At 51.3% G+C, this 22,780-nt stretch overlaps 9 protein-coding genes and 2 non-coding genes across 13 annotated transcripts; 8 read left to right on the forward strand and 3 right to left on the reverse strand.

Moving 5' to 3' along the window:
• Nucleotides 1–1,579: 1,579 nt before the first annotated feature.
• On the forward strand, nt 1,580–3,310 carry NCU03412 (hypothetical protein; the record flags this gene model as incomplete). The annotated part of the gene is made up of 2 exons (XM_951766.1): nt 1,580–1,838; nt 1,986–3,310. 2 exons carry the CDS (start codon nt 1,580–1,582, stop codon nt 3,308–3,310), a joined length of 1,584 nt encoding a protein of 527 aa, XP_956859.1.
• Nucleotides 3,311–4,674: 1,364 nt separating this feature from the next.
• NCU15658 lies at nt 4,675–4,773 on the forward strand. The gene has a single exon (XR_897816.1). It is a non-coding gene; the product is annotated as a 5S ribosomal RNA (ribosomal RNA).
• Nucleotides 4,774–5,322: 549 nt separating this feature from the next.
• Nucleotides 5,323–6,429, forward strand: NCU03411 (hypothetical protein; the record flags this gene model as incomplete). The annotated part of the gene is made up of 1 exon (XM_951765.1): nt 5,323–6,429. The coding sequence occupies one exon, from the start codon at nt 5,323–5,325 to the stop codon at nt 6,427–6,429; it is 1,107 nt and encodes a 368-aa protein (XP_956858.1).
• A 355-nt stretch (nt 6,430–6,784) lies between these two features.
• On the forward strand, nt 6,785–8,040 carry NCU03410 (hypothetical protein). The gene has a single exon (XM_951764.2). It carries the CDS (start codon nt 6,911–6,913, stop codon nt 7,781–7,783), a length of 873 nt encoding a protein of 290 aa, XP_956857.1. The 5' UTR covers nt 6,785–6,910; the 3' UTR covers nt 7,784–8,040.
• Nucleotides 8,041–8,462: 422 nt separating this feature from the next.
• NCU15659 lies at nt 8,463–8,578 on the forward strand. The gene has a single exon (XR_897817.1). It is a non-coding gene; the product is annotated as a 5S ribosomal RNA (ribosomal RNA).
• On the reverse strand, nt 8,542–10,882 carry NCU03409 (RNA lariat debranching enzyme). Its single transcript, XM_951763.2, has 2 exons — nt 10,645–10,882; nt 8,542–10,581 (listed from the first exon to the last, which is right to left on the reverse strand). The coding sequence occupies exons 1-2, from the start codon at nt 10,702–10,704 to the stop codon at nt 8,788–8,790; spliced, it is 1,854 nt and encodes a 617-aa protein (XP_956856.1). The 5' UTR covers nt 10,705–10,882; the 3' UTR covers nt 8,542–8,787.
• Nucleotides 10,883–11,361: 479 nt separating this feature from the next.
• NCU03408 (hypothetical protein) lies at nt 11,362–13,389 on the forward strand. The gene is made up of 2 exons (XM_951762.2): nt 11,362–12,478; nt 12,565–13,389. The coding sequence occupies exons 1-2, from the start codon at nt 11,814–11,816 to the stop codon at nt 13,202–13,204; spliced, it is 1,305 nt and encodes a 434-aa protein (XP_956855.2). The 5' UTR covers nt 11,362–11,813; the 3' UTR covers nt 13,205–13,389.
• Nucleotides 13,390–13,538: 149 nt separating this feature from the next.
• On the reverse strand, nt 13,539–16,763 carry rho-4 (rho-type GTPase-4). Of its 2 annotated transcripts, XM_011395239.1 has the most exons (4): nt 16,065–16,504; nt 15,276–15,590; nt 15,004–15,207; nt 13,553–14,939 (listed from the first exon to the last, which is right to left on the reverse strand). In XM_011395239.1, the coding sequence occupies exons 2-4, from the start codon at nt 15,429–15,431 to the stop codon at nt 14,493–14,495; spliced, it is 807 nt and encodes a 268-aa protein (XP_011393541.1). In that variant the 5' UTR covers nt 15,432–15,590; nt 16,065–16,504; the 3' UTR covers nt 13,553–14,492. The 2 variants fall into 2 exon arrangements, with proteins under 2 accessions (XP_011393540.1, XP_011393541.1); XM_011395238.1 differs by having other exon boundaries at nt 13,539–14,939; nt 15,276–16,763.
• Nucleotides 16,764–17,527: 764 nt separating this feature from the next.
• Nucleotides 17,528–19,088, forward strand: NCU03406. Of its 2 annotated transcripts, XM_011395237.1 has the most exons (3): nt 17,528–18,024; nt 18,271–18,410; nt 18,512–19,024. In XM_011395237.1, the coding sequence occupies exons 1-3, from the start codon at nt 17,849–17,851 to the stop codon at nt 18,520–18,522; spliced, it is 327 nt and encodes a 108-aa protein (XP_011393539.1). In that variant the 5' UTR covers nt 17,528–17,848; the 3' UTR covers nt 18,523–19,024. The 2 variants fall into 2 exon arrangements, with proteins under 2 accessions (XP_011393539.1, XP_011393538.1); XM_011395236.1 differs by having other exon boundaries at nt 17,575–18,024; nt 18,271–19,088.
• Nucleotides 19,063–19,949, reverse strand: NCU03405 (hypothetical protein). The gene is made up of 2 exons (XM_951759.2): nt 19,637–19,949; nt 19,063–19,510 (listed from the first exon to the last, which is right to left on the reverse strand). Exons 1-2 carry the CDS (start codon nt 19,799–19,801, stop codon nt 19,262–19,264), a joined length of 414 nt encoding a protein of 137 aa, XP_956852.1. The 5' UTR covers nt 19,802–19,949; the 3' UTR covers nt 19,063–19,261.
• A 718-nt stretch (nt 19,950–20,667) lies between these two features.
• On the forward strand, nt 20,668–22,527 carry NCU03404 (acid phosphatase PHOa). Its single transcript, XM_951758.2, has 3 exons — nt 20,668–20,903; nt 20,966–21,279; nt 21,366–22,527. The coding sequence occupies exons 1-3, from the start codon at nt 20,784–20,786 to the stop codon at nt 22,087–22,089; spliced, it is 1,158 nt and encodes a 385-aa protein (XP_956851.1). The 5' UTR covers nt 20,668–20,783; the 3' UTR covers nt 22,090–22,527.
• The last annotated feature ends 253 nt before the right edge of the window (nt 22,528–22,780 follow it).

Here is a 22,780-nt window from a genome sequence, read left to right on the forward strand (position 1 = left end):
CGATTACCATCACGCAAACCGACGTTTCCCACTGCAACCATGAACTCTATCTGGTTCGGTTCAAACATCCCGCATATGATTCTCAATCATTACCTAGAAATTAGCGATATAAAAGGGTGATTAGGTAGAATTGCCCCCTCCAAACGCGAATGCCCGAGTTAAACGGCTCGCAAGTCTTGACCTCACCAGTTGTACCTTTACATATTGAGCGCCTTCTGACTACAATGCTTTGCATTCATGTAACTATCCTGGGGCGATAAGGAAGTTTTCAATAAGAAACGCCTCGCGATAAAACTAGCTGAAGTTATGTTCCCCGACTTATTTGATGACATTCAACTTCCTGCAGCCTTTTGGAAGGGGAAAGAAATACAGCAGAAACAAACCGACGCCGAGAAATTGCTCTGCCAGAACGACGAGCAAGAACTGGGAGATAAGAATTTGGATTGGGAGTGCTGGACCGACATGATAACTGAGATAAAGAAAGGAACGTTCATACCAGACGACTTTGCTTGCCATTGATGAGATCAAAAAAACCATGGGATGGGACGATGGCGGAACTGGCTGTAAAGATGGAAAAGCTTGACTTAACTTAGTGATCAGATTCCGTCCTAGCCAGTATGAAGACCAAACTACGTACGTCGCCTTGATTCTAGACATGGGCAAAGCTACGACCGAATGCTCGGACATGAAAACCTACATGCGCATCATTCTCTTCTTATTCTTGGCGGTGGATAGTCTCTTCCTCGAGATGAGGTCGTGGAGTGAGAGCGGAAAAGAAGGTGCGGGCCATTGGACGCAAACACTGGGGAATTTCGTGACGCTGGTGTAGGTTGGAGAAAAGATGCCCATGCTTGGGAATGTTCAGAAGACGAAAGCCAAGCAAGTGTCTGGATGTTTGTATCGACTTTGGTCAGTCAACGATCATCTTTAACATGAGGACAAATTGGGTTCGCGCTTTTAAGGGGAGACATGAGAGATTGATTTATTTAGTTCGAGAGATCACTTGGCTTTTCTGGCTTTTCTGACATCACTGCGTTGCTGAGTGTCTGATGGGTAGGTAATCAGCTCAGATCAAAAGCCTTTATGCCAGACATACACCAGCAGAATGCCAGTTACTGGGTATGACTAGGTTTCGGAAGCGATTTCTACCCAAGCGCCCTGGGAAAGTGGGCAGAAGAGGTTTCGACGCCTGTCGAATACGTGTGCTGTTGGTTCGAGGCCCCTTTGTCCACAACTGTGAAGTATTTCCGGAGGTCCTTCATGTTGGTCCGGATCCCACGCGCTCTCTTCTCACGCGCCTGTCTGGCCGATCACCAACAACACCTTTTGTTACCTGCTAGAAAGAGGTTAAGGCTAACGAGTCCGCGACGATGCTAGACAAAGGCAGGCGAGTGCTATGGTCCACGAGGACAGCGGCGAACAGGAAGGATGAAGGAGATATAAAGTAAAAGATACTCTGGGTCTTCCCATATGACCAGAGTGGCCTAGGACTATCGTCAACTTCAGACCCGCGCATTCGCTGTTCTTTTTTTGTTTCTTGTCAAATCACGGTTAATTCATATTCACCCTTACGATAACCATGTCTTTGACCCTCGATATACCACCCGAAGATGTTGATAGACTTCTCGACGAGCGAGGGAGAAGTCCCGATGCGGAGGACAACAGATTGTGGCTACTGTGTCGCAGACACCATTTGTCCAAGAAGTTTGAGACAGACGATGGCCAGTTCGACTCCGACGGACTCGCAAAGGCCTTGAGCGAAGTCATGGCTGGGGACCGCGGCGATAAATATGTACCGAATCTATCACGGCACGAGCAGCATCACCTTAAAGACGACCGTGAGCAAGAACGAAGACTTGCTCGCGAGCGGATACTGAAATTGACAAGTCAAGAAATGGAAGAGGGGTTAAGGAAGCAATTTGTTGCGGACTTTAGCCCGTTCGGTAGTCACAAGTTCTCATATGACGACTTGATTCATGTCGAAGATTTTCCTGACTTGGCAAACGTTGTAGCCAAAGCGGCGCGCCGTGCCAGAGAGTTTTGCAAGGGTGAAAAGGACAAGGAGGACCACCTCGAGTCGTTACGACGCCTTGTTCTCGATTTGGGGAGGGCAGTAGCAGACTGCGATTCAATCCAGGACTATCTCTCTGTCAGCAACCTTCTTTTCTGGTCAGCACAGAAGGTTTTGGAGGTTACTACCGACCCGTCAATGCCGAAAATCACAGGAATAGGATCATTGAAATCTATTGTTAGGGATTCCTTCATGAACTATGTAACGTCCCTCTTACTCGTCGAATCAAAGGCAGGGATCCCGAGCGCCGGTCTCGCTGGGATAGAACTGGGCATACCATCTGAAGAATTTGACAATCTCGTCAAGGATCGCCTTGAACTTGAAAGTATAGGGCTCGGTCCAAAGCGATTTGGACAGAGCCAGCTTTTCCCAAAGTCCTCCACATACCTTACACCCAAGGGCAGAGTCGATATCGGAAGCTTCGCAGATGTACTTGCGAAGATGATGGTCATCGATAAACGTGATGAACTGCCGCTGCTCATGGAGGTACAAGATTTTGAGAGCAAGTATCTCATCGCGATAAACACTACCAATCAGTTTGAGAGAACCGTGAGGTATCTTCAACAACTAGAAGGGGAATACAAGATTCGTGAAGAAATGGGGGCGAGTACGATTATGGAGCGCCTGGTTGGTATCGGGTTGATCTTGCCCATTTTCGACAAAGCGAAGTTTCTATCCGATGATTTGATCTCGCCAAAGTCAATGCAAGAGATGACTGAGGAGCTGGCGGTGCTGATCAGAGACCAACTACTGACGGAGGAGACCAAGATTGTCGAAACGCAGCCGAAGGACGGGGAGGTCCATATACGGCTCACAGAAGTTAGACCCTTTATCATTGACTTGGGCGGGTGTATAACGAGGTGCTGCAAGAGCTTCCCGATTTACTTACTAACCGCCACTCTTTACCTTTTCTTGGCTACGGCTGATGCCTGGTGGTCCTTGCCTGCCAGCGACTCCTGTCGAGAAGCACGAGAAGTTATGCGGAGCATCGCCGAGAAGTTCTTGCGGAACTACTTGGCCTTGGTTTTAATCTGTGAAACCAACGCTGAGGCACAGAAGGTGGAGGAGCTTGAGACCAATGAGTCTGAGGCAGAGCAGCCCAAGGCAGAGCAGCACAAGGCGGAGGGATCGGGAGCCGGTGAATCCACACCAGGAGATTCGGAACCCGTTGTGGAACCACTCGTAACGTACGACATCCCGCGAGAGCCGTTTTCGAAGCCATGTTGTATCCTTCTCTGACATTTTTTATATCTGGTTATCTAGTTACCCCGAATCCTTCGAACACGTTTGGAATGATTGGACCTATTATTTTTAACGTGTCGGACCGGTTATCGGAATTCGTGCAAGGCCAATTACGCCGGTCTTGATGTCGCAGCGGAAACGTTCGTCGGATTTCCTTCAGTTCGAGGATACGCGGGAAGGCTTTCATTTAGACCGGTTGCGGAGCCGGTCTCGCAATGTTGGAAAGAGGGCGTTAAGAGATAGATGTCATCGTCATCGTGTTGCAACCTGTTTCTGTCAATGTCAGTCAATCCATTTCCCTTTCTCGTGCGTGTTGATTCGGCTGTTAGCTCACCGTGTTTGCCGCTGATGTTTGGCTTGTTGGTTCTGTTGCTGCTTTGTCCGATGTGTTGGTGGTCGTCTTAGCCGCCCTGGATAAACTGTTGGTTCAGTGACCTACAATTGCATGGGCCTTCCTTTTGTTTGGCTTCAATTCGGAAGATGTATTGATCAAAGAGAATTGTTGGCGACGAGGCCGCCGGTGAAAATTTGACGACTAAATGCAGACCATGTGATCCGTTCTTGTCGAATGTTGCAGAAGAAGGAGCGATTGATCTGTACATGAGCCGGATTTTCTCCTCAACCTCCACGGCAGATCTTATCAATAATCCCTAATCGAAAATTTCCCATGTTGCCAAAATCGCCCACCGCGTCCACTTTCAACGTGGCCAAACATCGATTCTTACAACCACATACCGAGTTAATTGATAATTTCCCAAAGATGAAATAGATGGTGGTGGATCTGGATCCAAATCGTCATGTACGTATTCAACTTCATCTGGTCAACAAGCTTCCAAAGATGATGCTCTTCAGATACTTTGGTAGTTACATGATACATCGAGAACCACACTGGGAAGGGCAAATCACTCTGTTTCCGACCAGAGGAGACTTGCCTCTCTGTACAAATACCTACGTTCGTCCTAGACAAAATAGGTGAGACCTTTGACATTATACCTTGGGTCCACTCCTACTACGCATCCAGCGACTTTGTTACACCTCTGATGTTGAGTTCTGGGAAATTGCTGAATAGACATATCCAATCGGGACTCTAGCCGATGTCTTTTCGAATTGTTGTAAGTTTTTATCACAGTCTTGCAACGGCCTTTCTTTTTTCTTCTTCTTTTTTCCTTGACGAGTGGTAGCGGACTGGGTTCTCTAGTCTGTTAGTCGGTCTCATCTGTTTTGTCCCGGATGAGCTACGTTTATAATAGTATCGGGAGGTGGTACCAGAGGTAATTGGGATTTGTCGATGGCAGTTCTCACTTTGAAGTGTCTTATAGGTTTTTGTTTTGGTTGCAATAAGTATATACGGCCATAGATAGTGGAAAACTCGGGATCCCGTCCGCTCTCCCATAGATAAGCCACTAATCGCCTGACTAGTAGTTGGGTCGGTGACGACCAGCGAATCCCAGGTGCTGTATATTTTTTTTCATTTTTGTTGACTTCTTTCCCCAAGATCGCTTCTGATGAGACAGATGTGTTGGTTGGGCATCTGGTCAGAAGAGAAAAAAATGCGACCAAAATGTTAAGCCCTAGCTAGTTTGTGAGGTGAATAGAGGAACAAGGGACAGGCTGGAGAGCTTGAGCTTACTGGTAGAAAGATTGTGAGAGAGTCAGGACAAAATCGAGATTTCGGTCCATAATTGACTCTGACGTGTGTTGGCATGTTAGCGTATTACAATTCCGTGTCTGTGTGGTCAGCCTTCAGTTCATGATACAGGCAGTTTGCTTCAGTTCCGTCTTTTCCGCAGCATCGATAACCAATTTGTCGCTCAGCTTAAATGCTTGCCTCGTGCACTGATCATTCTCCCGTCAAGTTTGATGATTGTTATGGTTGCTTGATCGTGGAAGATGTCATTCAGGCCGCGATGGTTGCTCAATGAGTGTTTCCCTCGACAATCAACTTCAAGCGACAAACAGTGCCGCTGATGTATAAAGAACAACCGTTTGCCCCGTCTTCCAGCTGGTATATGGTGAGCGCTGAAGCACCATCGCCCTTCCGCTCTGAGTCCAACAAATTCTGCCTATACTCACACGGCCCATTCAAGATCATCCAGAGGACTCAGCACATACCCATCGTCATGGCTCTGCCAGTGTCAACAGTCGCGCTGGAGATATTCGTAGACGCCAATCCAGAAGTATGGTTCTCGCGGCTACGAGACCAAGCACACTGCAACGATCTCAACCGAGCAAAAGCGGCGGTACGTCACCGAGAAATTTTCCTCGTTGATCTCCTGCAAAAACATGTCGGCAAGCCCGATGGTCATTATCTGATCTCTGCCCAAACACACCCTTCCTTCCCCAGGGTCTTGGCAAGGGCCATGTACAAGGACAAGTCCGCGATATGGTGTCTCCCCCATTGCAGCGACATCACCTTGTCCAAAGAGGAGAAAGAGGAAGTCGACTTGACAAAGCGATGCCGTGCTCAAGTAGAAACGATGTCGGAATATGACATGGTGAGACGAATGCATGAAGAGGGTTGGATAGAAGAGGCAGGCCGTGCTCCGGTGACAGTGCCTGGGCCAGAATGGCAAGTCAGTTTGCGAGAGGAGGTCGATGAAGCGATTGTTTCGGCCATGATCGTGGAGACCAAGATCTGTCAGCGTTTCCAGGAGGTTCGCAGAAGGGCCAAGATAAGCCCAGGGACGCTGCCCCTATGGGAGGAGTTGGAGAAGATTGAGGAAGAAATTCGGAAAGTCAAGCTTCTCAAGGGGCTTCTAGGGAGCCTGAACCTTTACCTCAACAGCCGAAACAGGTCGCAATCTCCTCTGAAAGTATTGATGATCGACCCTATCAGGGCCTACCTCTCGGCCACCGTACACCTGTTTTGGGCCACAGCCAACCTCTTTCAACTGGCCTCCTCATCGTGTTTAGAGATTCCCAAGCCAAACAAGGCGAAGGTGAGATCAGATGGGGGTGGAATTCTGAGGCGATATGTGGCGGCCGTCCTGTGCGCGGAAAAGGGAAGCCAGATAATCGACGCCCAAGAGGGTAGGAAAAGGATCATGAAGACCCTCAAGGCTGGATCGAGAGACACCTACATCGATCCAGCATTTCATTTTGACGACCAGTGGTAGTCGGACATTGCTAGGGAACCTTTATCAAGTAGAATAGAGGCTGCAATTCATCTTTTTCTCCATTCCGTGCCCATGGCGACGATAGTAGTGAAGTGAATCGAGAAAGGCGACGTTGGGATGAAGTGCAGTTCAGCGGGACGCACTAACAATTATCAGCGGCTCGGCGGCAACCTGCAAGCCCCGCGCATGGGTCACCCCTACTACCTGACCCTGATCTCATCGACCCACAGTTGTGGTTCCCCTGTAATGTGCCCAATCGGACCATCTGGTAACTGTGTAGCGTGCCAGCGAAGCGCGCCCCCAGCTCCAACCTAAACTCAACCTCACCTCACCTCTCCTTTCCGTCCTCCTCCCATTTCATACTGAGCATCATCAACCCTCTCCTGCCACCAGCCAAGAATTAAATCTCTCGACGAAGGAAAACCCACCCACCACCAGGCCACCAAACACATAGAAAACCAAACAAATCACCACCGCAACAATGGCCACCCCCACCCCCACCACCACCAACAACAACAAAGACGGCATCGACCCCACCTCCCTCGCCCGCACCATCGCCCACATGAACAAAGACCACGCCACCGACCTCCTGCACATGCTCATCCACTACAGTCCCTTGGCCCTCCTCCAACTTCCCCTAGATCTCGAAAAGCCCGTCCGCCAACTCGTCCGCGACCTCCGCGGCGAGGACGTCGACCTTCGCCTCGTCGACATGTCCCTGGCGGAACTGAAAGTGCAGACGCGCGCCAAAGAGGGCGCTTTCCAAACCAGGACGACAATTGCGCATACGATCCCCATCCATCCGCCCATGAAGAGCTGGGCGGAGAGGAGGGAGAGGTTGGTGGCCATGACCAAGGAGGCCAGGGAAGGGTTGGGGCTTCCTGTTGAGGGAGTGGCTAGCGAGGAGGAAGGGAAGAAGAAGGAGCAGGAAAAGGTTGGGAAGCGGGAGAAGAAGGGAGGAGGTGGTGCTGTGATTGATACGTACCTGGCGCCTAGACTGTTCTGGGATGGCGCCGTGGCTATTAGTGTTGCCTTCTTCTTTGGCTGTTATGCAGCTGTTAAGGGAGGGTACGTGGAGCAGGGCCTGTGGGCGTGGGAGTTCACGCAGAAATGGTGGCCTGTAGGAGGCGCGGATGGGTTCAAGTGGTTGGTGAATGCCATGTTCTGGCCCGTGTTGGGGATCCATATTGCCGAGATGGTCATGTTTGAGCGGACGAGGCTGGCGAAGAACGACAAAATTCTGATGGGCGGGCTGACGTGGTTGAAGTGGATGGTTAGCGTTTTCTTTGAGGGGTATATGGCCTTCAGGAGGTATGATGAAAAGGCGGCGGAGCTGGAGAGGAAGCAGCATTAAGTATGGTCGGATGACTGCCTCATGCGAAAGTAAGCAGTGAGATCCATAGGTAGAGAAGGGCCATACACATACAAAAAACGGACAGAAGATGTGCTACATATCTCTACTGTTGCCATACTCTGTTAGACGAAGCGTGTTTTGATTCTGGAAAGGAAACACACCCGCGACAATCTTGAGGGACCCAGAACACAGACATGCCCCCTATGGAACAGGCAATGGCTATCACTGCAGTCTTCCTCCCAGGCCGTACTCTCCTGCTTCAGTTGCACAAAAAGGCTTCTAATACCGTGGGGCACCCATCAGTCCCGAGGACGTCAATCAGACAGGAGTAGCGTCATTACAGTATGGAATGGCCTGTTCATGTAGTCAGAGAGTGGCTCTAGGGAACTTGGCGAGGGACCAAACAAAAATGACCAGCCTTCAACTAGCATCAAGGGCATCACCTTAACACCAGACACCAATTTTTTGGGCGCAACGACACAAAGGCACCGGCGCCAAACCATCAAAGTCAAATGGTGTCATGCCCTGAATTATTAACTTGCCTAGTATCCTGACGGCAAACCACAGAAAAATACAAAGCGTGAATAGCAGCAAACGGAAAGCGGTTGAGGGGCGAGGGAGAAGAGGCCAAAACATCACTTGATGTAATAAGCAGAGTTTGGCTGAGCGATAAGCACATACGACCATACCCACTGGAAAACTCGGGATCCCGTCCGCTCTCCCATAGATAAGCCAGTGAGGGCCAGACTAGTAGTTGGGTCGGTGACGACCAGCGAATCCCTGGTGTTGTATGTTTCGTTTTTTGTCCTTTGCTTTTTTTCTACGCTGTCTTTCATGAACAGCAAGAGAGTTGCAAGAGAAAGAACAGAAGGAAAAGTCCTGCCACCGGAGCAAGACGTGGTATTGATGGTGCTGATATGGGGTTGAACGGGGAGGAGGAAGAAGGCTACAAAAATAGATCAAATCACTCGTGCACTTCGACAATTCCACCACACAATCATCCGTTACCATCCACCGCGTCCCCTACCTCTACCCCTACCACCGCCTCCTCCCCTTCCTCCTCCACCTCCTCGCCCTCCACGTCCGCCTCTCCATCCTCCTCCTCCTCCCCCACCACCGCCGCGTCCACCACCTCTATGCCCACCACCACGTCCACCAAACCTCTCCGCCATCGGCCTCGGCCCCTGCACCCTCCTCCCTTCCCTCTCCTCCTCACTAGCATCCCAATAATTCTCCACCCCCAACAGCCGACAAAACTCGGCCGTATGCGGATTCGTATACTCCACCGGCATCTCATCTGTCATATTTCCCGTTTCCGGCCTGTTGACCAAATCGATCGGCGGCGCCGTTTGCACAAAATCCTCCGGCACTAGCAACTTATCGCCCGTAATGTGCTCATCTACCCATTTTCTCGCTTCCTCGATCAAGGGCTTGTAGCCAGCTTCGCCGAGGTCCACGGGAATGGGGGCGTTGGGGTGCGAAGGGCAGTGTTTGCCGACGGCAGAGCGGAGGAGAGGGTGGAAGGCGAGGGTTATGGAGAGCCATTCTGGGTCGTAGGAGAGGCGGAGGGGACGTTGTAATTCTTTGGGTGAAGGGTTGATGGGTTCGATCTCGGCTAGTTGGAGGAATTTGCGGCCGGGAAGACATTTGTCGAGGGAAAGGAAGCGGACGGTGGTGTTGGTTATTGTTGGGGGAACCGGTTGGCCGGGTTTGGGCTTGTTGCCGCTGTTGCCGCCGTGGGGTTGGGCGTTGTAAGAGGATTGGGGGTTGGGATTCGAAAAGGACGCTGGGAGGAGAGAGCGGAGGGCTTCAGTTGGGTCTTCTTCTTCGGTGACGGCGGCAGCGGGGGCTGCCGATGTGGGAGCAGGTTGTGAAGGCGCTGTAGGCGCAACTTCATCGTCATCGAGATCAATCTCATCGGGGTTTGAGGTCGCTACGGGTGCTGCTGTTTGCTGGGGTGCTGGCGCGGGTTCGTCCTCCATGTCAAGATCTATCTCGTCAGGGTTCGCGGCCGCTGGTGCAGGTTGCTGCTCTTGGGGCTGAGGAACGGCTGTCTCCTCTGGTTTCGTTGTCTCTCCTCCGTCACTAGTCGTCTCCTTCGGCAGATCATACGTCTTGATAGCCGAGTACTTGCAATGCAGATGTGCCGAAAACCAGTAAGGTGGCCTCAGCCTATCCATCACATACTCGGCCGCCTGATTTCCCAGCGATCCATCAGCCGACTCCCTCTCAAAATCCGGCTTCATATTCCAGAGGTGTTTGGTGTTTCCATGCTTCTCAATGGCCCTTGGCCAGTCGTGGCTGATGCCGATATCCACCTGGGTTTGCAGTTGCAACAGTTTGCGAACATCGATCTCACGGACGTGGTAGAAGCTCTTGACGTCGTCGTCGTTGAATGGTAGGCGCTCGTGATGCGCCTTGCGGTAATTGTATCCCTTCCAGATACCACTCATCCCCGCAATGCGCAGGGGACCCAACCGAAGCACATTGGCGGCGCCCATGTAGTAGATGTTAGGGCACACCCAGCCGCCGTAGTACAGCTCCCACAAGTGTGAAGCAGCCTCGTGGTTGCCGGCGACGAAGATGGTCAGGTATGGCGCCTTCCGGACGCCGCTGTAATATTCGTGGAAATCCCCGAGTTCGCGGTACTTCTTGGGTACAGACATGGCGTTCAGATCAGCAGCGTTGCGGACGGCTTGAAAATCGCCTCCGATGATGAGGAGGTCGACGCCGTCCCATCCGCGCTCCTTGGCCGATTTTTCAGTGGCAGCGTAAATGGCGTTGAGTGTGCCATGACCCTGGGATTGGCGTTAGGATTGGGTTCAGTCAACTGGTGGTGTAGGGGAGATGGTAAAACTCACACAACCCTCTACGGCAATGCGTACGCCCTGTTGGGTCGTGGTCTGGATGTCGATACTCATGGCGATGCGACTCGAGGGTGGCCGATGGAAAAACCTTTGGATTGTTCTTTTTTGTTGTGTTCAAGCCAGGGGAATTCGGCGTGAGTTTCTGAACATTCAAGTGATGGATTTTGGTATCCCTGACCCAGGCGATGAGGTTGACGAAATTGGAGAGAAGTTCAATGGTTTTGGTGTTGAGGTTCTTCAGTTTCACTGCAGTTGCCTGCACTTCAAACACTCACAGTGCCGTGCAGTTTTCCCCACTATCAAACTTCTTGTTCCCACACTCAATCGCCTGTGCAGTCTTGGCGGATGTGTGTGTGTACACGCACACACGACTTTTTGGCAAAACGGACCATCGAAACGAAAGACGAAGATGAAGAAATTCAATTATACTATAGAAAAGATTATTGTCTTAGTAGTCTTAGGTACGCCGATTCTAAAATTTGAGTCCATTTTCTTTTATCTCTTCGTTTGGTAGAGATATAAGCAAACGAAATCTTATCGATAGTCCGTTTTGCCAAAAAGTCGTGTGTGCGTGTACACACACACGTCCGCCAAGACTGCACAGGCGATTGAGTGTGGGAATGACCCACTTATCAACAGTGCGCGGCCCTCATACAAGTACGTCCCCGTCTCGACTTTCCGTTGTCCTTTCAACTGTCAAACATCCAGACACCAAGTCTTACACTCGTATGAAATTTGACTTTATTTCTACATCACATCGCAATATCCCGCAGCCAGTCGCTATAAGGTTGTGTCACTAGTATAGATGGCCTTTTCCAAGCCAAGAATGGCTTTTGTCAGCAGCCCGGAACGGTCCCCGAGATTGCCCGGGTAGTCATCGGGGTTCAACTGCCGGATTCAGCCGCATCTCGGTATATATATATATAAATCACCACGAGCATATATCATCGCCAGACTCCCAGGTGTGATGACCAGGTATCTCCAGGCCTACTTCCGACGATATCAGCATTCTTTTTCTTTGGTCTCATACCATTGACTCTGAAGCCCGACCCAATCCAATAAATCAGCAACTCCCCGCTCGAAGACCGAATACAGTACCCAACAACCGCATTTTCCTCTCTTACTCTTGATAACTCACATCTCCCTCCCTCCCATTAACCAAAATGTCCTTCCTCAACCTCAACCTCAACCTCAACCTCACTTACCAAAACATCCACTTCCGCCACCCTTCCTCTTCTTCTTCCCCTCCCATCCCCTTACCCCCCCTTCCCCCGGGGATCTCCCGCTCCTTCATCCCCACCCCCCACGGTGACCTCGAGATTCTTCATACCGCCACCACCACCACCACCTCCTCCTCCTCCCAACAACCAGCCCTCTTCTTCATCCACGGCGGCATGGGTTCCGCCTCCGTCTGGCTCGAGTACCTCTCCTTCTTTTCCGAACAACAACAGCAACAACAACAAAATATCCCTTGCTACGCCATCTCCATGCGCGGCCACGGCGGGAGTTGGTACCCTTCTTATTTGCGGATGGTGTACGGGACGACCAAGGGGGATTTGACGGGGGATGTGGTGAGTGGGATTCGATGGGCTGTTGATAGGGAGCGGGGACAGCGGAAGCAGCTGCAGCAGCTGGGCCGGGAAGGGATTAAAGGTCAAGGGAAGGAGGGTAGGGGAGGAGAAGAATGGGAAGAGGTGGAAATGGTACTAATCGGCCATTCCAGCGGTGGAGGTCTGGCGCAGTACATTCTCAGCGCAGGTCTTCTGGGTGGATTGGGAGTGAAGATCAAGGGACTGGTGTTGATGGGTGCTGTGCCTGGGTTTGGATCGTATGTTTTTTTTTTTTTTTTCCTCTCCTCTCCTATTTGTTTCCCCCCTTTTCTTCTTCTTCCAGTCCGAAAACTAACAAACCCAGCATCCCCATCTACCTAACCTGGTTCCGTCTCGACCCCCTCTTCGCCCTCCGCCTCCTCCTCCACTTAGGCCACCCCAACTCCCCGCTCTCTCACCCCTCCCTCGTCCGCCTTATCTTTTTTTCCAGCAACGACCTCCTCCCCGACTCGTATCTCTCGAGATTCATGTCCTTCATGAGCCGCTACGAGTCCCTTCTCTGGCCATTAGGCATGGCCCGGTCTTTTGCTGATCCCAAGAAAGTACTGCTGCGGATATCTGGCTGGGAGGAAACAACAACCAAACAAGAACAGAAGCAGGGCCAAGAAGAGAGGGTCCTTGTGATTGCGGGCCAAAGAGACAAAATCATGACGCAGCCTATTATGCAACGGCTTGCAGACTGGTATCGCGCTGCCTATCAGAGGTTGGTGGTGGAGGAGAAGAAGATTGATGGGGTGATGGTAGGAAGTGGTGAGAATGAGACGGTGGATGAGGAGGTGGAGGTGGAGGTTGAGGTGGAGGGTTCAGGGGGATTCAAAGACACAGCGGGGAGAGGGGTCAGGTTCGCACTCGTTCCTGGGGCAGGACATCATTGCCAGAATGATGTAGGTTGGGAGGTCGGGGCGAGGAAGGTATTGGCGTTTTATCGGCAGCTGCTTCGATAACAACCTCGTTGCTGAGAGTTGTTGTTGAAAGGTAACAGGAAACAGGTGTGTAATTTTATACGTGGTTTATCTGGTGGGTAGATGAATTGTGTGGTGGATGATGTATACTGAATGTAAAATTAATGGTTAATCCCCTCTTCCATTTTCCAGCCTGTTTGCTTACTGAATACGCTACGAATCAAGTGGTGCGCAGGGTGGAGAGTAGCAATACTGCGTGATGAATATGGCGTACCTATGAGTAGAGTAGGAGAGACATCTCATAAGGTTATCCAGGGAGTCATCCCACCTGTCAAAGTTCATCTCATCACAGACTCATTACTACAACTGACTCACACAGGGATAAGTTCTCATGCAACGTCAATGCCAATAACAAATATTTTGCTATTGTCATTCGTTGCTTCGGCTCTCTCCTTTGATTGTCTCTCCACTGCACTATCCTACGCAGGTATCAAACCTAACACGGACACGGAAAGGTATACGTACAAACCAACGGGAACTCAAAAATGAAGTAGCAAGCCAGTAACCGAACTCTTTCTTTTCGAGTCACGCACGCCGCTTATGCTATGCCGCCATCGCCGCATGAGAAATGTTCCCCCATGTGAAACCTAGGCAGGGAATACGACGAGAACAGAGAAGGCTCCTCCCCTCATTCCTCTAGATGAGTAAAAAGAAGATGAGGTAGCAGCAAAACCAAAACAGGAACAAGAGAAGCTAACTGCAATGATAAAGAAAATGTGTAAGAGAAAACGGACAGAAAGTAAGACAGAAAATAAAACGAGTAATAAGGTAGTGTAGCCGTAGTAAGTGTAGTGTAGTGTGTAAGTGTGTGGTTGTAGTTCGTTGCAAATCATGCATGCATGCCAGTCCAGTCAGGTGTCATTACCTTCCCTCCCCTTTCCCCTTTCGTCTTCCTTCCTTTCCCTTGTCACCATGTTTCTTGCCTCCTTTCCCCTCCTTGTACTCCCTTACAGCAAACGAACAACACCAAATTCGCCATGTAATAGCCATTGACCCAGCTGCTTTTCGCTATGCAAGCATCAATCGCCAATTCGACATTGTTCGATCACATCCTCCTCGGTCGGTTTCAATCCAACCATCAGACCATCCAAACCGTTTCATCCATCCAGAGCTGTGTCCTCCATCCGTTGCAAAAGCGGTATCGGTAATGGTATCGGTATGCGCTATGCGGGCTGTCAAGCTCGGCTCGGCTCGGTCTTGGTAGAGTGGGTGTGGATGTCGAATCCTGTATAGCTGCTGTTCATCCCTTGTTTTCCTTCCCTTGGTTTCCTCACATCATACCACACTTTCTCTTCTTCTTCCTCGTTTTCGGGACAATCGTGCCACCCACACCGGCCGCCTTGACGGGCCCTATCCCGGAACCGGCCTTGTCACCACTGCTGAACGAGATTCCGCTGCCCTTTCCGCTTCCCGAGCCCGCGCCAACACCCAGCATGCCGTTCGCGGCTTCCTGTTCCAGTGTTTTCCTGTCGTTGGCGACTACTGTGAGGATGGCCTGCTCAAAAATCTCCTCTACACCCTTCATCTCCTTTGATGAGCACTCCATGTACTGAGCGCCCATCTTCTTAGCGACGGCGAGTCCTTGTTCGGTGGTGACGGGGGTGAGACCTTGTGTCTTGAGCATGTCGATGCACGTCTTCTTATTGCGGAGGTCGGACTTGAGGCCGACGAGGATAAGGGGTGTATACGGACAGAAGTGGAGGACTTCGGGGTACCACTGGGAAGGTGTGTTAGCATGAGCGTAGGTGAAAGGAAGGGTAAAAGACGGTATGAAGACTCACCTTGTCCATGACATTCTCGAGGGAGTTGGGGCAGTCAATGGCGAAGCAGACAAAAATAAGGTCGGTTTCTGGGTATGAAAGCGGTCGCAAGCGGTCGTATTCCTCTTGGCCGGCGGTATCCCACAGGGCGAGCTCGACGGTCTTACCGGTCGGTGGATGCGTTGGGTAGGTGATGTAGTTCTCAAAGACGGTTGGGACATATTTCTGTTTGCGAAATTAATCACGGTTAGCGCCAACCCAAGCGATACCTTTGTAGGGGTGGGACGTCATACCTCTGGGAAGTATCCCTGACTATAACTGATCAGGAGACATGTCTTTCCGCAACCGCCATCGCCCACGACCACCACCTTCTTGGAGTAGGCCGGGCCCTCGGTCATGGCCGTAGTTGCTGCTGATTCTCTTCCGGTCGACGATGTGGTGCTCATCATGGTACTCACTGTCCCATCGCTCGATCTCGTCCCGTTGTCGCGTGGTACTCGTCGGCTGGCGCTACCAGAGGATGTGTAGGACGAGGTGGTGGTCGGTCGTCGTTGGAGTTCTGCGCCGGGGCTGGTGCTATCGTGCCTGCCTAGGATTGACGACACCGACTGCGAATGATAGTGGTGTGAGCTGCGGAACTTGCTTGACGACGACATGCTAACAAGGCTGACGTGTGTATTTTGCGGGTAGGTGAGGTGAGGGATGTAGAGAGTTAGGGGTGTTTGTTTTTTTTGGGTGTTCGGTCACCGCCCCCTCCCGTAACTCTTTCGTTTCTGACGGCGTTAAAGTTGGCGTGGTCTAGCGTCCGGCAACGGTACGGCGTTTCGTACGCTTCTCCCAAACAGCCTCTCCTCAAGCCAACCACAGCAACAACAACAACGACAAGTCGTCAACGAACGGAAACGGGTTGGGAGCTTTTTGGTTGTTGCTTGCTCTCTCTCTCTCTCTTTTTTTTTCTTCTTTTCTTTTGGTGATTCTTCGGTGGGGGGGACCTTGGGTAGGCAGGCAAACAAAGATTGTGGTGCAAATGTGAAGAAGGAATTCAAAACAAAGCAGCACTGAAGGCAGACGAGCTTACTCACACCGAGTTGGGAGAAAGCGGCAGTGCGGAAATTGTCTGGGTGAAAGTGCGCAACGAAGGCAACTCAGGAGCGAGTGGCGGAGATTGGATGTTGTGTTCCTGTTGTCGTGTCTGACTTTTTGCGATTCCGGCTCGGCCAAAACTGAGTGGTGACTGACGATGCAACAACACAATCGAATGTTTTGGGGAGTCGCAAAAGGTGCTGGGAAAGCGCGAATTGAGGTTGTGACGGGGGGGCTTGCTTGTGTTGTGTTGCGAGGAATGCGGATTGCGGCGGCCAAGGCGGTCAAGCACTTGGTTAGTCGGCACACAGTATGGTTGGTAGCAGGAGATTGGGAGAGATGTTGTTTTAGGCCTCCGTGCCTGTGTCGCGGCGGTCAATCAATGTTGATCGAGGGGTTCTTGTTGGAGAAGAGCCGTCGAATGGGAATGGTGAGAAACAAGGTTAAGAGCGAGTGGACTGAACCACTTGCTTAGGTTGTGGTGGTGGGTGTGGATATTGTACTATGGAGGCCCTTGTCAGGCAGGTGGTGGTCAAGCAAGGCAATCAAGCAAGCACAGGCAGGGCAGGGCACCCAGCAGCACTCAGGAGGGTTTGTAGTGTAGTGTAGCGTAGTGTAAACTGTCGGCGGGGCAACGGTTTTCCCCTTTTGCCTTGGCTCCCGTCCTTGGTTCACTTTTAGTTTCAACAGCTTCCATGGCAATGACACAACTTTGGCTGCTCTCAACACATGGAACACTCGGGCAGACTCGCAGTCTGAGTCGCACCAGACGACCTACCTCGCAGAACGACCACAGCCTTGTTCAAAACAGCAATTCGGCCTTGGAAGAAAACAGTGCTAAAATTGGTCCGGAAAAGACAAGTCTGGTCCACCCTACACTAAAGAGATCCGTCGCGTTGGTCGATCGTCGGAGCGTCTCTCAAGTGCATCCGAGAAAGCCTGTTTTGATGCAGGTACCGAATCCGCGAGTCGCAACAGCAGCAGCACATCATACGGAACATGATACTGTGGGCATCGTCTCAACTTCTATCGCACCGCTTTCCCGCGCAGGAATAACCGACGAAAACGAGATTGGTTTTCAATACGCCCTTTGTGTGCGTCTTTTCTCGTTCCCGAGACCACATGCGGAGGCCTATCATCCATAGCCACATGTACAGATTCGGCCATGTTCAGCTGGGAACTCGAGGAGGCTGGGAGGCTGGTAAGGGGAAAAAGACCCACTTTGCCGTCCAGACACTGGACGAACAGGCACGAGCGGGAACGGGACCAGGCTTCGCCAAGAAAAGAAGCTCCAAGCTTCAAGGATGAGCTTGGGCAAAAATCATGTGGCTTGTGCGTCACTTGTAGAATACTAAGTAACTACCTACAAAGCGTTTCCACCATCTGCACGCCGGCCGGCCGGCTTTTCATCAGCTCCGGGGTGTGCGGACCCACTGCAGGTGCAAGTGGTAGGTGGAAGTGGTGCACGGGCTGTCGTCAGCCGCTTTTCTAATGTTCTTCGGTTTCCATCCCCCTTCCACTTTCCACTCCCCGCCCCTCACTTTGTCTTCTGAATTTTCTGCCCGTTGTTCCCCAAACCGCGTCTGGCACGCGTTGAGGCGCAACAACCGCAAACTCTTTCTTGCTGTTACACACTCCTCGTCAGAACAACAATAACAATCAACGAGGGAAGAGTACGGTATTTGACTGCTACTAATCACGCACAGTCCCCATCCTGTCAGGATTTTCATCTTCTACCCGGTCCAACAAACGAAGCTGCTCAAGTGCGCGCAACCCACACAAAATGGACGCCACCAACGGTAACGGCGGCGCCAGCAAGTACATCACCCTCGTCTCCAAGGATGGATTCGAGTTTGTTGTGCTCCGCGAGGCGACCCTCTGCAGTGACTACATTAGAGGTATGCTGCGTAACAACATGACCGAGGCCAGGACCGGTCGTTGCGAGCTGCAGGACATCAAGTAGGTTATCTCCTCCGTCCCCATCCCCATCCATTTTTGGCTCTCCGAGACAACAAGCTGCGTGATGAAAAATATTTTGCTGCGTTCTTTATGACAGACCAGCCTTCTCTTTTTCAAGAAGGGTGGCATGGCCTGCTTGATTATCAACTACACTTGATCTGATAGCTTTTCACGAACCCAAATCCGCTTGCTCGTTTGACCTATCTCGGCTTGCCAAGTCCCAGTTGCTAACCATTTCTTCTCTAGTGGCGTTATCCTTGAAAAGGTCGTTGAGTACTTCCATTACTGGTACAAATACCGTGACCGCGAGGACGTTCCTGATATGGAGATCCCCGTCGAGAACTGCCTTGAGCTCGTCGTTGCCGCAGATTACCTCGGAATGGACAGTAAGCCACACTGAGCGTTTCACACGCACATGCATACCCCCCTTCTCTTTGGCGTTTTCGATGAAAGGCATCATGCTTAACGTCGTGGTTTCTACCTGCAGAACAAGTCTGAGGATTTGATTCGGATATGATGATTGTCATGAACCATGAGACAACGACTTGGGACAAGGCATTGGCGCCGTGAAAGTTCAATGTTAGGACCAAACAATTTGTGCCTGGAAACTCCAATGATGGAAAGAAAAGGCTCAGTTCAAGAGGAGGGATGCCGTACAGGGTCGGCTTGGAGAACAATACCCTGAAGGACGAACTACAACGCCATGGGTTTTGCCAACAAGACCCCCATGATGCTCTTCCGACAACGCCTGAAACTTGCAACTTGCAGACAGGAAGAAACAAACACCATTCTTAGCCGAGACGGGTTTTCGAATCCATCTTAGCATCTCGTCACCCCAGCTTCCCCATGGGTACGACGTCTTAAAAAGAGGTGGAAGAGCAAAACTTTCCTCCGCGATCTGCTTCTACTCAAATCCTTTCCTACTGAGTTTTCGCTTTATAGACGAGGAGACATCTTGGTACATCAGATAGATGTTTAAAATCATAAAATACTTTGCCGCATCTTGGCCTGAGATCATCCACATGTGCGATGGCTGTCGTACCTCGGGGTGTATCTGTGAACCGAACTGTTAATAGTTCTTACTTGAATTGATTTGAATGCTTTCGCATTGGCCTAATTGCCTGGGTATCTTATCCATCCTTCCGTGTGATTATTTGTCCAATCCAGAGTTCAGCTGTCCGGCGTCCATTCTTCGGACGTGACATGTTGTCCTTGGATCTCCTTCCGTGTGCCCGATTCACCTCTCCATCTTAATCTTGCTATCCTCCTCATCCACCTCCATCTTGGTATCATCCTCTTCTTGTCGTCCTTCTTGGCCCCGTCTCTGTCCGTGTTCTTGTCGTGCTGTTGCTGTTCCTTGCTCGGCTTGTTGTTGCTGTCCTTGTTGCTGCTGCTGCTGCTGTCCCTGTGTCTCCGAGGGATCTTTGGCCATGACATTTTCAAACTGCGACCAGAGGGCTTCGACAGAGGAGAATTCGTTGCCAACCTATTATCGTCGCAACGTCACGCACGTTAGTAACTGAAGTCATCGGACTCACTGGACTTGCATAAAAAATCGAGACGAGCAGCAGCGAGTGGAAAGAAAGAAAGAAAGAAAGACAAAAATGCATACAGTAATAACAGCCTCCAACGAGCGGTTCAGCTTGTTGATATTCGCCAACACGTGCTCAAAGCTGTTTGCGATTTCCCCAATCAGTGCTTCGCGCTGCTGCTCAAAGTACGTCTTTTCTCGGGTGCCGCCCGTGATGGAGGCTCCTAGGAAGTTTTGGGATGCCATTTTTTTTTTCCCCTCCTATTTTTCCTTCAGTTGTTTACAGAGCGGAATGGCACTCCGGGTTAGGCATTTGACGACGAGCAGGAAAGGAGCAAGCCGGACGGGAGTTTTGGAAAATGTTCCTTAATTGCGGGGGGGGGGGAGGGGGGAAGACGCGACGACGCGACTGTGGGCGGATGGATGGATCTTTCCACGGACGGCACTTCAGGTTGTCGGGGGAGGGGGGGGGTTGGATCTGGGGCATGGAACCGAATACAATGCGGGGGGTGCAGTGCAGGTCAGTCAGTGCTGCCCAGTTCCATGTTACAGGGGATCGCTGTTCCAGCTTGGAAAGTGTGCCTGATAGGGGTCCAAACGGGCAGTCAGAATGACGACATCAGGCCTTGTCGTTAACAGTAATGGCGGTGAAACCCAATGTAGATCTGTTAGCGTCCTTGTCTTGGATCTTTTTGAGGTGAGATATCCCGTTCACTAGAGACATGGAAGTCCAGTCCAGGGGTTCAGGTTGAGGGAGACCACTCTTCAGGTTCGCTTCTCGGAGAAACGGTCACGACAGAGCATGGATGGAGTGATCTCTGGGATAAAGATCATACTATCTTGTTCACTGTGAGCTCCGATAGCACGATAATGTTCCATGTTCTCTTTTGGATCGTTTCGGTGTAGATCATAAAGTGTCCCAGGTGACACCGGCAACCAGGAACGACTGACTCGGGGTCGGGGTCGGCTGTCCGAGTCGTAAATGCACCATGCTGTGCCATAACCCGCCATTAACACAGCTGTGGTAAGGCGGCCGACAATGGGTCCAGAATCTTGCAGGATGCTTGGCAGCAAGTGCTCTGCTGCCGACGGCGACGTGGTTTTTCCTACCGTTTTATCACGAGATTCATGAGAGCATGCGAAAGGATCGACTGAGATTATCTCACACCACTCAGTCCTGATCAGGAAGTGGGCGTATGCAGAAGAGACCACCAACAAGAGCCTCGCGATGCGGAATTCCTTATTCGCCCTTTGCGGCCTTGCAGCTTTGCACACTGTGGGCGCTGCAGCTAACGTTGTCAAGGGAAAGGTCTTTGACAGATTCATCACCATTTGGCTGGAGAATCAGGTCAGTCCAGTCGTCTTGACCTGATATATTTCCATCAACAGGTTCACTGACTCTTCCCATAGGACTTTGCCAAGGCTGCGGTAGACAAAAGCATTGCCGACCTGAAGAAGCAGGGAGTCCTGCTCTCGAGATACTATGCGCAAACACACCCAAGCCAGCCAAACTATCTCGCTGCCATTGCCGGTGACTATTTCGGACTCAATCATGACTACGAAGTCAGAGTCCCGGAGAATGTATCAACGGTAGTTGACCTGCTCGATACCCGTGGCATCTCATGGGGCGGATACTTTGAGGACATGCCCGGCCCCGGCTTCATGGGTAACTACAGCGATGGTTCCACGCACAACGGCGGGTGGGATTATGTCCGCAAGCACAAGTAAACCGACACCTTCTTACCTTGCACAAGATCCCCTCTCCCCCTCTCATGTCACCATGACACCAAACTAACCCGTTATCTTTCAGTCCCTTTGTGTCGTTTGACAGCGTCACGGCCAACGGAACGCGTCTGCTCTGCTTGCAGTCTTTTGACGAATTCCACGACGACTTTGTGGCCAAGCGAGTGCCGCAATTTGTGTTTATGTCGCCCAACATGATGCATGACGGACACAACACGTCGCTTGAGACGGCAACCGAGTGGTCGCATGAGTTCTTGAAGCCCTTGTTGGACGACAAGGCCTTTGACGAGCGGACGCTCATCCTGCTCACGTTCGACGAGTCCGAGAATTACGGGGAGCCGAACCACATTGTCTCCCTGCTGCTGGGCAATGCCGTCCCCAAGGAGCTCAGGGGCACACATGACGACACCTTTTACACGCACTACAGCATCCTGTCTTCGGTGCAAAACAATTGGGGACTGCCCCATCTGGGTAGGTACGACGTCGGAGCCAATGTGTTCCGATTCGCGGCGGAGACGGCCAGGTACGGAGGAAACAGGGACCCGACGAACCTGGCGACACTCAACAACTCGTTGTCTTATCCGGGCTTTCTACACAACGAAAGCTGGTTGCCTATCCCGATCCCAAATTGGAGGCTCGTGGGTGCTGGTGGAAAGGGTGCCTTGCCAGCGGTCGAGAAGACGTGGCATATTGAAGATGGAGTGCCGTGGAATACGCCGTATGATGGGAGCGGGAAGGTGTTTGATGGAGGCAAGAACATGCCTATTTACAAGCCAGCCGTGGCGAACTGAGATGGCTACCTCTACGCTCTATGATTCCCGCCCCGGGACGATGGCGAAATATCGCTAGACGAGCTAAGGCATACTGGGTGCAGCTGGTTTGGTGTTGCAGGTCTGTGACTCGCGCAAATGCTAGCACGCGACTTTCGTTTTTCCATCTCTACCCCATGCCATGGTGAGCTGCACTTGCCGTTCACGTTGTTAAAGTTGTTGCACCTTCCACAGCGCTGCAGATGTCTTACCGCTCAAGGCAGGCAACCTCTCTACTGAAGCAGGGGCAGTGAAGCAGGAAAGTTATAAGCAAATAGGGAAAGAGTGATGATGGATCAGACCCTCAAGATTTCCAACATGGGATCCATCACACTACCAACCTACCCTAGAGGTAAGGTAGGTACTCGGTATCATCACTGAACCTAAGGTTCTTTCCTTTCCTTTCAGGTAGAGGTAGGTAGTAATCCAATCACAGGTCCAGTCTTACCTTATCCAGAGTCGCACGATTGATTCGGAACCTGCCCGGGCTTGAGGAACCTTGAACCCCTCCTCCGCACCTTCGCTACTTACCTACTTACACACTACCTCACCTTCCTCGTCAAGAGGAATAGCTCGAACCACGCCTCCCAGGAAATTGGACCAATGTTGCATCTACGCCCGTCACCTTTGACCTGTCGCTCTGTGTGACTGCTTCAGATTGCTCTTCTTGTCA

The sequence above is a fragment of the Neurospora crassa genome, linkage group II (assembly GCF_000182925.2).
Source record: "Neurospora crassa OR74A linkage group II, whole genome shotgun sequence".
NCBI classification, from domain to species: domain Eukaryota; kingdom Fungi; phylum Ascomycota; class Sordariomycetes; order Sordariales; family Sordariaceae; genus Neurospora; species Neurospora crassa.

What these genes read in the sequence shown, in the direction of transcription:
- NCU03410 (XM_951764.2), top strand. Translation starts at nt 6,911, where the DNA reads ATGGCCACCCCCACCCCCACCACCACCAACAACAACAAAGACGGCATC.
- NCU03409 (XM_951763.2), bottom strand. Translation starts at nt 10,704, where the DNA reads ATGAGTATCGACATCCAGACCACGACCCAACAGGGCGTACGCATTGCC. An exon ending in GCATTGCCGTAGAGGGTTGT is followed by an intron (nt 10,582 to 10,644) that starts GTGAGTTTTACC and finishes CGCCAATCCCAG; the next exon opens with GGTCATGGCACACTCAACGC.
- NCU03408 (XM_951762.2), top strand. Translation starts at nt 11,814, where the DNA reads ATGTCCTTCCTCAACCTCAACCTCAACCTCAACCTCACTTACCAAAAC. An exon ending in GCTGTGCCTGGGTTTGGATC is followed by an intron (nt 12,479 to 12,564) that starts GTATGTTTTTTT and finishes TAACAAACCCAG; the next exon opens with CATCCCCATCTACCTAACCT.
- rho-4 (XM_011395238.1), bottom strand. Translation starts at nt 15,638, where the DNA reads ATGTCGTCGTCAAGCAAGTTCCGCAGCTCACACCACTATCATTCGCAG. An exon ending in GTCAGGGATACTTCCCAGAG is followed by an intron (nt 15,208 to 15,275) that starts GTATGACGTCCC and finishes TTTCGCAAACAG; the next exon opens with AAATATGTCCCAACCGTCTT. An exon ending in TCGAGAATGTCATGGACAAG is followed by an intron (nt 14,940 to 15,003) that starts GTGAGTCTTCAT and finishes ACACCTTCCCAG; the next exon opens with TGGTACCCCGAAGTCCTCCA.
- NCU03406 (XM_011395236.1), top strand. Translation starts at nt 17,849, where the DNA reads ATGGACGCCACCAACGGTAACGGCGGCGCCAGCAAGTACATCACCCTC. An exon ending in TGCGAGCTGCAGGACATCAA is followed by an intron (nt 18,025 to 18,270) that starts GTAGGTTATCTC and finishes TTTCTTCTCTAG; the next exon opens with TGGCGTTATCCTTGAAAAGG.
- NCU03405 (XM_951759.2), bottom strand. Translation starts at nt 19,801, where the DNA reads ATGGCATCCCAAAACTTCCTAGGAGCCTCCATCACGGGCGGCACCCGA. An exon ending in CGTTGGAGGCTGTTATTACT is followed by an intron (nt 19,511 to 19,636) that starts GTATGCATTTTT and finishes CGACGATAATAG; the next exon opens with GTTGGCAACGAATTCTCCTC.
- NCU03404 (XM_951758.2), top strand. Translation starts at nt 20,784, where the DNA reads ATGCGGAATTCCTTATTCGCCCTTTGCGGCCTTGCAGCTTTGCACACT. An exon ending in CCATTTGGCTGGAGAATCAG is followed by an intron (nt 20,904 to 20,965) that starts GTCAGTCCAGTC and finishes CTCTTCCCATAG; the next exon opens with GACTTTGCCAAGGCTGCGGT. An exon ending in GATTATGTCCGCAAGCACAA is followed by an intron (nt 21,280 to 21,365) that starts GTAAACCGACAC and finishes GTTATCTTTCAG; the next exon opens with TCCCTTTGTGTCGTTTGACA.